Source organism: Macaca mulatta, chromosome 7 (genome assembly GCF_049350105.2).
Source record: "Macaca mulatta isolate MMU2019108-1 chromosome 7, T2T-MMU8v2.0, whole genome shotgun sequence".
In the NCBI taxonomy this organism is placed as follows: domain Eukaryota; kingdom Metazoa; phylum Chordata; class Mammalia; order Primates; family Cercopithecidae; genus Macaca; species Macaca mulatta.
The window spans coordinates 179090044-179104950 of record NC_133412.1 but is presented as its reverse complement, the minus strand read 5'-3'; the positions used below and the strand labels follow the sequence as shown (position 1 = coordinate 179104950).

At 63.9% G+C, this 14907-nt stretch overlaps 1 gene segment (V, D, J or C); it reads left to right on the top strand.

Annotated features, from left to right (window-relative positions):
* The first annotated feature begins 3823 nt into the window (after positions 1-3823).
* On the top strand, positions 3824-14691 carry LOC708891 (immunoglobulin heavy constant gamma 4-like). The segment is given in 7 exon segments: positions 3824-4244; positions 7299-7592; positions 7981-8031; positions 8150-8479; positions 8577-8891; positions 10197-10327; positions 13179-14691. Coding segments are annotated over 7 exon segments (1275 nt in total).
* Positions 14692-14907: the final 216 nt, after the last annotated feature.

Sequence of the window (14907 nt, the reverse complement as noted above, 5' to 3'; positions counted from 1 at the left end):
AGGGACACAGCTAACAGATACAGGTGTTGTCCTGAGCCGCCAGCCCCACAGGCTGCACGAGAACTCCCTGCCCTAGCCCAGCACAGTCTCCCCAGCCCTCTGGGTGTGCCATGGGCAGTGTGGGGCCCCTCACTCCATCCTCCCCCAGTCTGGGAGGTTAAGCCCATAATGAGTTCCATGGTGTGAAGCCAGAGCCGGAGGCTGGGAGCCAACTGGGAGCACATGGCCGGAGGATGGATTTCCCCAGGGACCCACATGTGCACCTCCACCTGCCTCCTAGACATTCTCTCTGAGGGCACGGCTGGTGCGAGCTCGGGGATCCAGCAGGATCACAAGGGTGAGCTGGGTCCTTGTGGAGAGCACACTTAGTTGGGGGGACATGATTTCCCCTCGCAAGTGTCCATTCTAGATGCTTCCTGTTCCATTCTAGATGCTTCCTGTTCTATGCTGGATGCTTCCTGTTCCATGCTGGATGCTTCCTGTTCCATGCTAGATGCTTCCTGTTCCATGCTGGATGCTTCCTGTTCCATGCTGGATGCTTCCTGTTTCATTCTGGATGCTTCCTGTTCCATGCTGGATGCTTCCTGTTCCATGCTGGATGCTTCCTGTTCCATGCTGGATGCTTCCTGTTCCATTCTGGACACTTCCTGTGCGACACCTCCTCAGGCTTTTGGTCTTCCCACTCCCTCTGGCTTCAACCCGTCCCCTGCTACCTCCCACCTCCAAGTCAACCCTTGCCCAGCTCCTCCCTCTCTCCAGAGATTCCGCCTGGCAAGGTCCCTGCTGAACTCAGTCCAGGCTCCCCAGCACAGATGGGACCCTTGCACCTGCCCTTGGCCCTCCCCACTTTGCATGATACCAGCACCCCCAGGCCCCAGGGAGACCCCATTTCTCTCTCTACTGCTGGCCCAGTGGCCCTGGAGTCCCACTGCAACTCGGGTGTGCCCTGGCCTCTGAGGAAGCTGAGTGCCCTGCCCCTAGCCAGGCCATCCCCTCTGCTCAGTCCCAGGTCCCTGCTTACTACGTCTTCCCCTCACCTGCACCAAAGGCTCTGGCTGACTCTGCCCAGGCCCTGAATGGGCCCCTCTGACTCCCCTCTGCTGGTACACTGCCCTGCACCACCTCAGCTTCAGTGTGTTCACCCACCTGTCCCATGTCCCCTCGGTCCCTAGGAGCAGAGCTGGTGGCCCTGGTTCCTGGCAGTCCATCTTGATCCTTCTGGAGCGCCAGCCTCAGGGGCCTTCCTGCCCAAGGTCCACTCGAACCAGCCCTGGGACCCTCCCGGCCTCAAGCACACGTTTCCCCTGCAGCCCGACCCACCCCTGCCTGTGAGCTCAGCCCTGAGCCCTGGAGCGCCTTCCCTTCTCCGTCCCAGCTTGCCATTGCCAGCTGCTCAGCGGGATGGGCTGACACTCCCCTCCCTGCACCATGAGTGAGGGCCACCTGGAGAGACGCCCAGGCAAAAGCAGGCCCCACCAGGGCCCAGTGGGGGCCAGAAGGCTCAGGTAGGAGGCCCAGGTATTAAGAGGCTGAGACCATGGGCGGAATGGGCATGATCCTAGCCAGTCTCAGTCCAGCCCCAGGGAATCAGGGACAGAGAAAAGAGCAGCGCACAAGGTCCAGGCTCCCCACCTTCTCCCGTGAGTATGGGGGCACCCACCACCCCCATCCCCACACACCCAGGAGGCAGCCTCGGCTGTGTCTGGACTCCCCCTCGCCCTCTGACACACAAACCACCAGAAGAAAAGGGAACTTCAGGAAGTAAGCGGTGCCCCCGGTTTCAATCCTGTTCTTAGTCTTTGCAGGGTGCAGGGGTGGAGTTCCCACCTCTGGGGACCTGGGACCTGAGCTGTGTTTTCCTAGGAAGACAAATAGCGGCTGACAGAGGGGGCGGGGCCGCCCACATGTACCATGACGGAGCAGGAAGGGCTGGGACCCCCACCTCGATGAGTGGGGTCAGCACAGGGCAGGAGCACAGGCTTGGGAGGAGAAGGACAGAGCCTGGGGGCAGCCGTGGGTCTCCTGGACCTGAGCTGCCGAACAGGCTGCAAGGGGCTGGGGAGACGCTGGGGCGAGGCCGGCCCCACATGGAGGCCCAAGCGGAGCCAGCATGGGGGAGGTGGGCAGGCTTCAGGCACCGATGTCCATCCAGTGCCAGACGACGGGGCCCGCGGGCAGGTGCTTCCCAGCCAACAGGGCAGGACGCACTAGAGGCTGACGGAGGCCTCCAGGACCACCGGGCTGGGATCACGAGGAACATGACGGGATGCGGCAGAGCCGGCCGTGGGGCGATGCTAGGATGGCCAGGACCGACTTGAGCTGAGGAGGCAGCAGAGCGAGGGAGGAGGAGAGGCCCCAGGGAGGGGTTGTCCAGGCCGGCAGCAGCACCGGAGCCCAGGGCAGGGTCAGCAGTGCTGGCCGTGGGGCCCTCTTCTCAGCCAGGACCAAGGACAGCAGGTGAGCCGGGAGCAGAGCAGGGAGGGTGATGTGGCAGCAGGACAGGAGGGTGGAAGTGAAGGAGCCCAGAGGCAGAGGCAGGGACAGGGGATGGACAGGGGCTGGGCTCAGAGCCAGCTGACGGGGCTGGGGCACCTGCTGGCGGGGAGCAGGGCTGTGGTCAGCAGCGGAGAGGAGCGGAGAGCTGTGCTGAGTGCATGGGCGGGAGGAGGGAAGAGCCCAGGGAGGCCCAGAAAGGCCCAGAGCACAGCAGGCCTGGGGCGAGGAAAGGGGCTGAGGCTCTGTGGGTTCCGGGAGCTGACCCAGCAGAGCAGAGGCCACTGAGGAGCTGGGGTTCAGGAGAGGCTTCCAGAGCAGGAGCAGTGCCGGGACGGGAGGATCCAGGAGCTCATCCAGGAGGGGGACATGGGCAAGGGCAAGGGGCTCTGCTGGGGAGACCTGACTGGACACGGGGTGCTCCACAGCGTAGGGAACAAGCCAAATGCCGCAAAAACAAAAATGAAGCCAGAAAAAAGGGCCCAAACCTGGACAGACGGTGCCAGGACAGGCAGGGGGCAACAGTGGCCTGAGTGACGTTGCTGCCCCGGGTTGAGGGAGGGTAGAATGAGCAGGGGGCAGGCATCGGAGCTCAGGGGACCAGGACCGAGCAGCCGCAGGTGAGCAGGGGCTGGTGGGGGCAGGAGGAGCTGGGGGCAGCTCCTGGAGCCCAGGGGACCAGGACCGAGCAGCCGAAGATGACAGGGGCCGGTGGGGGGGACAGGATGAGCAGGGGGAAGCCCCTGGAGCTCATAGAGCCAGGGCAGAGCCGTCGCAGGTGAGAAGGGCTCAGTGGGAGATGGGCAAGCAGGCAGCAGCCTCTGGAGCTCAGAGAACCAGGGCAGAGCAGCCTCAGGTGAACAGGGGCTGGTGGGAGGCAGGACACGCAGGGGTCAGCTCCAGGAGCTCAGGGAGCCGGGGCAGAGTAGCCTCAGGTGAGCAGGGCAGGTGGGAGACAGGAGGAGCAAGGGGCATCTTCTAGAGCTCAGGGGACCAGTGGAGGGCAGCCGCAGGTGAGGAGGGCCAAGTGGGAGGTAGGACAAGGAGGGGGCAGCCCCTAGAGCTCAGGGGACCAGGGCACAGCAGCCTCAGGTGGGCAGGGCAGGTGGGAGACAGGAGGAACAGGGCCATCTCCTGGAGCTCAGGGGACCAGGGGAGAGCATCCGAAGGTGAACAGGGCCAGTGGGAGGCAGGACGAGCAGGGGGCAGCCCCTGGAGCTCAGGGGACCAGGACAGATCATCTGCAGGTGAGCAGGGTCTGGTGGGAGGCAGGAAGAGCAGGGGGCAGCCCCTGGAGCTCAGAGCACCAGGGCACAGCAGCCTCAGGTGAGGAGGGGTAGGTAGGAGGCAGAATGAGCAGGGGGCAGCCCCAGGAGCTCAGGGGACAAGGCAAGAGCATCGGAAGGTGAGCAGGACTAAGGCTCAGCCTCAGGAAGCCAGGACAGAGCAGCTGCAGGTGAGCAGGGCCGGTGGGAAGCAGGAGGAGGAGGTGGGTAGCCCCTGGAGCTCAGAGAGCCAAGGCAGATCACCCGCACGTGAGCAGGGGCAGGAAGAGCAAGGGACAGGCACTGGAGCTCAGAGGACCAGGACAGAGCAGCCGCAGGTGAACAGGTGCAGGTCGGGGGCAGGAGGAGCAGGTGGCAGCTCCTGGAGCTCTGGGGACCAGGTAGACCCGCTGCAGATGCGTAGGGCCAGTGGGAGGCAGGACCAGCAGGGGACAGACACTAGAGCTCAGGGTACAGCCGCCACAGGTGAGCAGGCCGGTGGGAGGCAGCACTCAGCCCCTACACTTTGGCAGGATCTAGGCAGTTGCTGGCAGCTGACAGCTGAGGGCTGGTGAAAGCACAGTGCAGCCTCCTGGTGCAGGGAAGTGGGTGTGAGCCCATCCCACTGAACAGTTGGTCGAGCAGCCGCAGGTGCACAGGGCAGGTGGGGGCAGGAGGAGCAGGAGGCAGCTTCTGGAGCTCAGGAGACCAGGACAGAGCATCTGAAGGTGAACAGGGGCCGGTGGGGGGACAGGATGTGCAGGGGGAAGCCCCTGGAGCTCATAGAGCCAGGGCAGAGCAGTCGCAGATGAGAAGGGTTCAGTGGGAGATGGGCAAGCAGGGAGCGGCTCCTGGAGATCAGGGAACCAGGGCAGAGCAGCCGCAGGTGAGCAGGGGCTGGTGGGAGGCAGGAGGAGCAGGAGGCAGCACCTGGAGCTCAGGGGACCAGGGGAGGGCATCTGAAGGTGAACAGGGGCTGGTGGGAGGCAGGACAAGTAGGGAGCAGCTCTTGGAGCTCAGGGGACCAGGGCAGAGCAGCTGCAGTTGAGGAGGGGCAGGTGGGAGGGAGGACGCGCAGGGGGCAGCCCCTGGAGCTCAGGGAACCAGGGCAGAGCAGTCACAGATGAGAAGGGTTCAGTGGGAGATGGGCAAGCAGGGGCAGCCCCTGGAGCTCAGGTGAGCAGGGCACAGCAGCTGCTAGGTGAGCAAGGGCTGGTGAGAGGCAAGATGAGCAGGGGGCAGCCCCTGGAGCTCAGGGAATCAGGACAGAGCAGCCTCAGGTGAGCAGAGCAGGTGGGAGGCAGGACAAGCAGGAGGCAGCTCCTAGAGCTCAGGGAGCCAGGGCAGAGCAGCCTCAGGTGAGCAGGGCAGGTGGGAGACAGGAGGAGCAGGGGACAGCTTCTGGAGCTCAGGGGAGCAGGGGAGGGCATCTGAAGGTGAACAGGGGCCAGTGGCGGGCAGGATGAGCAGGGGGAAGGCCCCGGAACTCAGGGGACCAGGCAGAGCAGCCGCAGGTGAGCAGGTCCTTGTGGGAGGTAGAACAAGTAGGGGTTAGCTCCTGGAGCTCAGGGGACAAGGGGAGAGCATCAGGTGAGCAGAACTGAGGCTCACCCTCAGGGAGCCAGGACAGAGCAGCTGCAGGTGAGCAGGGCCGGTGGGAAGCAGAGGGAGCAGGTGGGCAGCCCCTGGAGCTCAGAGAGCCAAGGCAGATCACACGCACGTGAGCAGGGGCTGGTGGGAAGCAGGAGAAGCAAGGGGCAGGCACTGGAGCTCAGAGGACCAGGGCAGAGCAGATGCAGCTGAACAGGGACAGGTGGGGGCAGGAGGACCAGGCGGCAGTTCCTGGAGCTCTGGGGACAAGGGCAGACCCGCTGCAGGTGAGCAGGGCGGTGGGAGGCAGAACAAGCAGGGAACAGGCACTACAGCTCAGGACACAGCAGCCACAGGTGAGCAGGCCGGTGGGAGGCAGCAGGCCGGTGGGAGGCAGCACTCAGTTCCTACACTTTGGAAGGGGCTGGGCAGTTGCTGGCAGCCGACAGCTGAGGGCTGGTGAAAGCACAGTGCAGCCTCCTGGTGCAGGGAAGCGGGTGTGAGCCCATCCCACTGAGCACCTGGGTGAGCTAGGATGGAGAAGGGAAGGCATTCCAGGGCTCAGGGCTCAGCTTACAGGCAGGGGCAGGTCTGGATGCAGGGGAACGTGTGCTGAGACCAGGGCTGGCCCCAGTGGACCCTGGGCAGGAAGGCCTCTGAGGCTGGCGCTCCAGAAGGAACAAGACAGGCTGCCAGCAGCCAGGGCCACCAGCACAATGAAGCTGAGTGGAGGTGGTGCAGGGCAGTGTACCAGCACAGGGGAGCCAGAGGGTCCCGTTCACAGCCTGGGCAGAGTCGGCCAGAGCCTGTGGTGCAGGTGAGGGGAAGGGGTAGTGAGCAGGGCCCTGGGGCTGAGCAGAGGGGATGGCCTGGCTGGGGGCAGGGCACTTAGCTTCCTCAGAGGTCAGGGCACACCTGACCTGCCGTGGGACTCCAGGGCCACTGGGCCAGCGGCAGAGACATGGGGCCTCCCTGTGGCCTGAGGGTCCTGGCGCCATGCAGGGTGGGGAGGGCCAAGGGCAGGTGCAAGGCAAGGCTCGTAACTGTGCCGGGGGGACTGGGCTGAGCCCAGCAGGGACCTTGCCAGGGGAAGCTCTGGAGAGGGAGGAGGTGGGCTGGTGGCTGAGAAGGCCAGGCCAGGGCTGGGAGGGTGAGGGTGTGGTGACTCAGCCTCCGGAAGTAATGGAGGACACTGGGGAGGCAGGGGGCATCGATGCACTCAGGGCCCTGACCTGGGCTGGTGCACACTGGGGCTAAGGGGAAAGGGGGGAGATGCTGAGGAGGGGGCTCCCGGGGGCTATTCCAAGGCAGGAGGTTCCGGGGCCCTGGGGCTGAGGGTGCCGACCCTATGCAGTGTCTGGCCCCTCTGCTGCACAGAAAAACAGCGCCCTGGAGGGCAGAGGGCAGGCTATGACCAGGGCCCTGGGCAAGTCAGGCCCACTCACTAGGGGAGGGCCACGCTGGGGCGGCAGGGTCAGGGGCTGCAGGGGGGTCGGGGGACCCACGAGAAGCCATCTGAGAACAGTGGCCACTGGTCAAGCCAGGCACCCATAAAAGGCTGGAGTGGGGCCGACGGGCATGAGCCGTTCCTGAGGTGGCACCGATGGCCAGAGCCGAGGCCAAGCTAGAGGCCCTGGGCTGTGCTGACTCCCTGCAGACACAGAGCACTAACCCGGCTGCCCAGCCCCGCCTCCTAGGCTGCAGGGGTGCCTGCAGAAGGGCACCGCAGGGCCGCCACTCCTGCAAGCCTTCTGGGGCAGGCTGGGCCTGACCTTGCCTTTAGGGCAGGGAGGGGGCCAAGGTGAGGCAGGTGGCACCAGCCAGGTGCACACCCAATGCCCGTGAGCCCAGACACTGGACCCTCGCTGAGAGACAAGAACGGAGGGGCCTCTGCGCCCTGGGCCCAGCTCTGTCCCACACCGCAGTCACATGGCGCCACGTCTCTTGCAGCCTCCACCAAGGGCCCATCGGTCTTCCCCCTGGCGTCCTGCTCCAGGAGCACCTCCCAGAGCACAGCGGCCCTGGGCTGCCTGGTCAAGGACTACTTCCCCGAACCTGTGACCGTGTCGTGGAACTCAGGCGCCCTGACCAGCGGCGTGCACACCTTCCCGGCTGTCCTACAGTCCTCAGGGCTCTACTCCCTCAGCAGCGTGGTGACCGTGCCCTCCAGCAGCTTGGGCACCCAGACCTACGTCTGCAACGTCGTTCATGAGCCCAGCAACACCAAGGTGGACAAGAGAGTTGGTGAGAGGCCAGCGAGGGAGGGGGAGTGTCTGCTGGAAGCCATGCTCGGCCCTCCTGCCTGGACAAACCCTGGCTGTGCAGCCCCAGCCCAGGGCAGCAGGGCAGGCCCCGTCTGTCTCCTCACCCAGAGGCCTCTGCCCACCCCACTCATGCTCAGGGAGACAGTCTTCTGGCTTTTTCCACCAGACTCCGAGCAGGCACAGGCTGGATGCCCCTACCCCAGGCTCTGCACACATAGGGGCTGGTGCTGGGCTCAGACCTGCCAAGAGCCATATCTGGGAGGACCCTGCCCTGACCTAAGCCCACCCCAAAGGCCAAACTCCACTCCCTCAGCTCAGACACCTTCTCGCCTCCCACATCCCAGTAACTCCCAATCTTCTCTCTGCAGAGTTCACACCCCCATGTGGTGACACAACTCCCCCATGCCCACCATGCCCAGGTAAGCCAGCCCAGGCCTCGCCCTCCAGCTCAAGGTGGGACAAGTGCCCTAGAGTGGCCTGTGTCCAGGGACAGGCCCCGCCTGGGTGCTGACATGCCCACCTCCATCTCTTCCTCAGCACCTGAACTCCTGGGGGGACCGTCAGTCTTCCTCTTCCCCCCAAAACCCAAGGACACCCTCATGATCTCCCGGACCCCTGAGGTCACATGCGTGGTGGTGGACGTGAGCCAGGAAGACCCCGAGGTCCAGTTCAACTGGTACGTGGACGGCGCGGAGGTGCATCATGCCCAGACGAAGCCACGGGAGAGGCAGTTCAACAGCACGTACCGCGTGGTCAGCGTCCTCACCGTCACACACCAGGACTGGCTGAACGGCAAGGAGTACACGTGCAAGGTCTCCAACAAAGGCCTCCCGGCCCCCATCGAGAAAACCATCTCCAAAGCCAAAGGTGGGACCCGCGGGGCCCGAGGGCCACGTGGACAGAGGCCGGCTCGGCCCACCCTCTGCCCTGGGAGTGACCGCTGTGCCAACCTCTGTCCCTACAGGGCAGCCCCGAGAGCCGCAGGTGTACATCCTGCCCCCGCCCCAGGAGGAGCTGACCAAGAACCAGGTCAGCCTGACCTGCCTGGTCACAGGCTTCTACCCCAGCGACATCGCCGTGGAGTGGGAGAGCAACGGGCAGCCGGAGAACACCTACAAGACCACCCCGCCCGTACTGGACTCCGACGGCTCCTACTTCCTCTACAGCAAGCTCATCGTGGACAAGAGCAGGTGGCAGCAGGGGAACACCTTCTCATGCTCCGTGATGCATGAGGCTCTGCACAACCACTACACCCAGAAGAGCCTCTCCGTGTCTCCGGGTAAATGAGTGCGACACCCGGCAAGCCCCCGCCCCCCGGGCTCTCGGGGTGGCGCGAGGATGCTTGGCCCGCACCCCGTGTACATACTTCCCAGGTGCCCGGCATGGAAATAAAGCACCCAGCGCTGCCCTGGGCCCCTGCGAGACTCTGATGGTTCTTTCCGCGGGACAGGCTGAGTCTGAGGCCTGAGGGGCAGGAGGGAGGCACAGCGGGTCCCACTGACCCCACACTGGCCCAGGCTGTGCACGTGTGCCTGGGCCACCTAGGGTGGGGCTCAGCCAGGGGCCGCCCTCGGTGGGGCTGGGGGCTTTGCCAGTGAGGCCCTCCTTCCAGCAGCAGCTGCCCTGGGCTGGGCCACCAGAAGCCTAAGAGCCCCCTGGGGACAGGCACACAGCCCCCGCCTCTGTAGGAGACTGTCCTGATCTGTGAGCTCCCTGTCCTCAGACCCCCTGCCCACTCGGGTGCATACCTAGTCCATGTGCGTAGGGACAGGCCCTCCCTCACCCATCTGCCCCCACGGCACTAACCCCTGGCAGCCCTGCCCAGCCTCACACCCACATGGGGACATAACCGACTCCTGGGGACATGCACTCTCGGGCCCTGTGGAGGGACTGGTCCAGATGCCCACACACACACACTCAGCCCAGACCCATTAAACCCGGCACTGAAGTTGGCCGACCACACAGCCACCACACACACACACACACGTGCGCACGCCTCGCACAGAGCCTCACACAGGCAACCTGCACAGCACCCACCACAGCAAGGTCCCCGCACACGTGAACACTCCGCGGACACAGGCCCCCACGAGCCCCACGCAGCACCTCAAGGCCCACGAGCCACTCAGCAGCTTGTCCACATGCTGACCAGCTCACACAAACCCAGCCCTCCTCTCACAGCGGAGCCCCTGCAGCCGCCGCACACACACAGGCCCCCACACACAGGGGAACCCACGCCACATCGCGTCCCTGGCTCTGGCCCACTTCCCAGTACCGCCCTTCCCTGCAGCTGGGGTCACCTGAGGGGTGGGCTTCACCATCCTCCTGCCCTCTGGGCCTCAGGGAGGGACACGGGAGACGGGGAGTGGGCCCTGCTGAGGGCCGGGTCGCTATCTAGGGCCGGGTGTCCGGCGGAGCCCCGGGGCCGAAGCTGGTGCACAGGGCGGGCAGCTGCGGGGAGCTGACCTCAGGACACTGTTGGCCCATCCCGGCCGGGCCCTACATCCTGGGCCCCGCCACAGAGGGAATCGCCCCCAGAGGCCCGAGCCCAGCGGGACACGGCACTGACCACCCCCTTCCTGTCCAGAGCTGCAACTGGAGGAGAGCTGTGTGGAGGCGCAGGACGGGGAGCTGGACGGGCTGTGGACGACCATCACCATCTTCATCACACTCTTCCTGCTAAGCGTGTGCTACAGTGCCACCGTCACCTTCTTCAAGGTCGGCGCACGTTGTCCCCAGCTGTCCCTGACACTGTCCCCCATGCTGTCACAAACTGTCCCTGACACTGTCCCCCACGTAGTCCCCACCTGTCCAACAGTGTCCCCCAGGCTGTCTCCACATGTCCCTGACACTGTCCCCCATGCTGTTCCCAGCTGTCCCTGATGCTGTCCCCAGCTGTCCCTGACACTGTCCCCCATGCTGTCACAAACTGTCCCTGGCACTGTCCCCCATGCTGTCACAAACTGTCCCTGGCACTGTCCCCCAGTCTCTCAAACTGTCCCTGGCACTGTCCCCCAGTCTCTCAAACTGTCCCTGGCACTGTCCCCCATGCTGTCACAAACTGTCCCTGACACTGTCCCCCATGCTGTCACAAACTGTCCCTGGCACTGTCCCCCAGTCTCTCAAACTGTCCCTGGCACTGTCCCCCAGTCTCTCAAACTGTCCCTGGCACTGTCCCCCATGCTATCACAAACTGTCCCTGACACTGTCCCCCATGCTGTCACAAACTGTCCCTGACACTGTCCCCCATGCTGTCACAAACTGTCCCTGGCACTGTCCCCCATGCTGTCACAAACTGTCCCTGACGCTGTCCCCCATGCTGTCACAAACTGTCCCTGACACTCTCCCCCAGGCTGTCCCCACCTGTCCCTGACGCTGTCCCCCACTGTCTCACAAACGGTCCCTGGCACTGTCCCCCACGCTGTCCCCACCTGTCCAACAGTGTCCTCCAGGCTGTCGCCACATGTTCCTGACACTGTGCCCCATGCTGTTCCCCATTCCTGACACTGTCCCCCATGCTGTCCCCATCTGTCCCCAACACTGTCCCCCACACATTCTCCACCTATCCCTGACACTGTCCCCCACTCTGTCCCCTACAGTCCTTGGCACTATTCCCCATGCTGTCCCCTCCTGTAGGTGGACAAACCTGTCCACCATGCTCTCTCCTCCTGTTCCTGATACTGTCCCCCATGCTGTCCCCACCTGTCCCTGACACTGTCCCCCAAGCTGTCCCCACTGTCCCCAACACTGTCCCTCACACTGTCCCCCACACTCTACCCACCTGTCCCCAACACCATCCCTCACACTGTCCCCACCTCTCCCTGACACTGTCCTCCATGCTGTCCCCACCTGTCCCTGACACTGTCCCCCACGCTGTCCTCACCTGTCCCTGACACTGCCCCCATGCGGTCCCCACCTGTCCCCAACACTATCTCCTGGACTGTACCTACCAGTCCAACACTGTCCCCCACACTGTCCCCACCTGTCCCTGACACTGTCCCCCACACTGTCCCCTCCTGTACCTGACACTGTCCCCTACACTATCCCCACCTCTCCCCTATACTGTCCCCCATGCTGTCCCCACCAGTCCCCAACACTGTCCTCCATGCTGTCCCCACCTATCCCCAACACTGTCCCCCATGCCATCCCCAATCCCCAACAATGACCCCCCATGCTGTTTACTCCTGTCCCCTCCTATCCCGACACTGTCCCCCATGCTGTCCCCACCAGTCCCCAACACTGTCCTCTATGCTGTCCCCACCTGTCCCCAACACTGTTCCCCATGCCATCCCCAATCCCCAACAATGACCCCCATGCTGTTTACTCATTTCCCCTCCTATCCCTGACACTGTCCCCTGTGCTGTCCCCACCTGTCCCCCTCATGGTCTCCACCTGTCCCTGACACTGTCTTCCACTCTGTCCCCTACAATCCCTGATACTATCCCCCACGCTGTTCCCTCCTGGCCCCGACACTGTCCCCCACCATGTCCCAACCTGTCCCTGACACTGACCCCACGCTGACCCACCTGTCCCCGACACTGTCCACCATGCTGTCTCCTCCTGTCCCCAACACTGTCCCCCACGCTGTCCCACCTGTCCCCAACACTGTCCCACATGCTGTCCCCATCTGTCCCTGACACCGTCCCCCACGCTGTCCCCACCTGTCCCTAACACTGTCCCCCATGCTGTCCCCTCCTGTCCCTAACACTGTCCCCCACGCTGTCCCCATCTGTCCCTGACACTGTCCCCCACACTATCTCCAACTGTCCCCAACACTATCCCCCATGCTGTCTCCTGTCCCCACCTGTCCCCTACACTGTCCCCCATGCTGTCCCCAGCTGTCCCCAACACTGTCCCCCATGCTGTCCCCAATTCCCAACAATGACCCCCATGCTATTTTCTCCTGTCCCTTCCTATCCCCAACACTGTCCCCCACGTTGTCCCCACCTGTCCCCCTCATGGTCTCCACCTGTCCCTGACACTCTCTCACTGTGTCTCCTACAATCCCTGACACTATCCCCCATGCTGTTCCCTCCTGTATGCAACACTGTCCCGTACACTGTCCCTGATGCCGTCCTCCACACTGTCCCCACCTCTCCCTGACACTGTCCCCCATGCTGTCCCCACCTGTCCCTGACACTCTCCTCCACACTGTCCTCACCTGTCTCTGACACTGTCCCCCATGCTGTCCCCATCTGTCCCTGACACTGTCCCCCACACTGTCCCCACCTGTCCCTGATGCTGTCTTCTGTGCTGTCCACATCTATCCCTGATGCTGTCACCCACACTGTCCCCACATGTCCCTGACGCTGTCTTCTGTGCTGTCCACGTGCTATTGATGCCCTGGCTCTGCTCTCCATGTCTAAGCCTCAGAGCAGGCAATGGTGAGGCCCTGGCACCTGGGTGGCCTGAAGGGCGGATGTGCCTTAGGGGCAGGGCTGTGGCCTGGGTGGCCTAGGGGTGGGTGGGCCTCGGGGGCAGGGCAATGACTTTGGTAGTCTGAGGGGTGGGTGGGCCTCGGGGGCAGGGCCGTGGCCTCACTCACTCCTGTGCTGTGCCTTGCCTACAGGTGAAGTGGATCTTCTCCTCGGTGGTGGACCTGAAGCAGACCATCGTCCCTGACTACAGGAACATGATTGGGCAGGGACCCTAGGGCCACCCTCTGTGGGGTGTCCAGGGCCACCCAGACCCCAAACAGGAGCCGTGGGCAATGCTCAGCCAACACCCAGGCCACGCCTGACCCCTGACCTCACCACCCTCAACCCCATGGCTCTCTGGCCTAGCAGTTGCCCTCTGACCCTGCCATACCAGACAAGCCCCCCTTCCAGACACTGTGCATAGCAGGTCTACCCCAGACCTCCACTGCTTGGTGCATGCAGGCCACTGGGGGCCAGGTGTCCCCTCAGCAGGACATCCCTGCCCTCCAGCCCGCCAGGTGCTCACACAAAAGGAGGCAGCGGCCGGCATACCAGGCGCCCACCCAGGCAGGAGCTGGCCCTAGAGCCACCCCGTCCACGCCAGCCTCCTGAACACAGGTGTGGTTTCCACATGGTGACTGGGAGCATCAGCCACCAAGGCGGAGAAGCCACAGCACCATCAGGCCCTGCTGGGGAGGCTTCGGAGAGCTGCGAAGGCTCAGTCAGATGGCCTTCCTCCCAGCCCGCAGCCAGCCGCCTCCATTCTGGGCACTCCTGGGAACTGACATGAGGAATGAGGTTGTTCTTATTTCAAGCCAAGCACGCTGCTCTCCGGCTCCTGGGAAGAAGCCTCTCATGGAACAGGGTCGCGGTGCCAGCACCACCCCTTGGCTGCCGGCCCACGCTGCTGGATTCTCGGGTGGAACTCGACCCACAGGGACAGCCAGCCCCAGAGTCTGCACTGGGAGAGGAGGGACCAGGCCCAGGACACAGCCACCTCCCACCCACTCCACTCAGCCGAGATCACTCAGAGAAGAGCCCGGGACACGGGTCGCTACAGGAGCCCTACAGGGCAAGGGTGAGGATAGTCCAAGGAAGGGGTGAGCATCTGCCCAGACAGGTCTGCCAGAGGAGGCCTGGTGACCAGGTCCCAGGCAGGCAAGACTCAGCCTTGGTGGGTCCTGAGGACAGAGGAGGCCCAGGAGCACCGGGGAGAGAGGTGGAGGGACACCAGGAGAGCCAGGAGCGTGAACACGGCGGAACTCATCACAGAGGCTTAAGTCCAGCCCCAAGTCACGTGCAGCAGGAACAAGCAGCCACTCTGGGGCATGAGCTGGAGGCGAGACGGCAAAGAGGGTGCCCGCAGCCTGGGGAGAGCGGGGCTGCCGGCCACGACTGCTGGACAGAGGCTCCCACGCTCTGCTGCCCGCGTCACGCCGTTCGGTGAATGTCACGCAGAGTCTGCAGACAGGAAGGGAGGCACGAGCGGGAGCGCGGCAAGCGCCTGCCTCGGCCGTCAGGGAGGACTCCCGGGCTCACTGGAAGGAGGTGCCACGATTTCAGCTTTGGTAGCTTCTGTCTTCTTTTAAATTTTCTAAAGCTCATTAATTGTCTTTAATGTTTCTTGTTTTTGATGACAATAAAATATCTTTTTTAAGTCTTGTACTTTGTGATGGGAGCAGCCTTCCTGTGTTCACGCACGTCCTGCGCCCGGTGGGAAGCAGAGTCCGGAGGAGGCTGGTCGAGCTGCACCTCGGGGGCTCCCTGCACACGGCCCCCGCCTCCTGCGGCCACACGCACTGCCCACGCGGCCCTCTCTGGCCCCGTCACTACATGGACCCCCAGGGCTTCTCCTCTTGCCTACATGGATGCAGTTTCTCC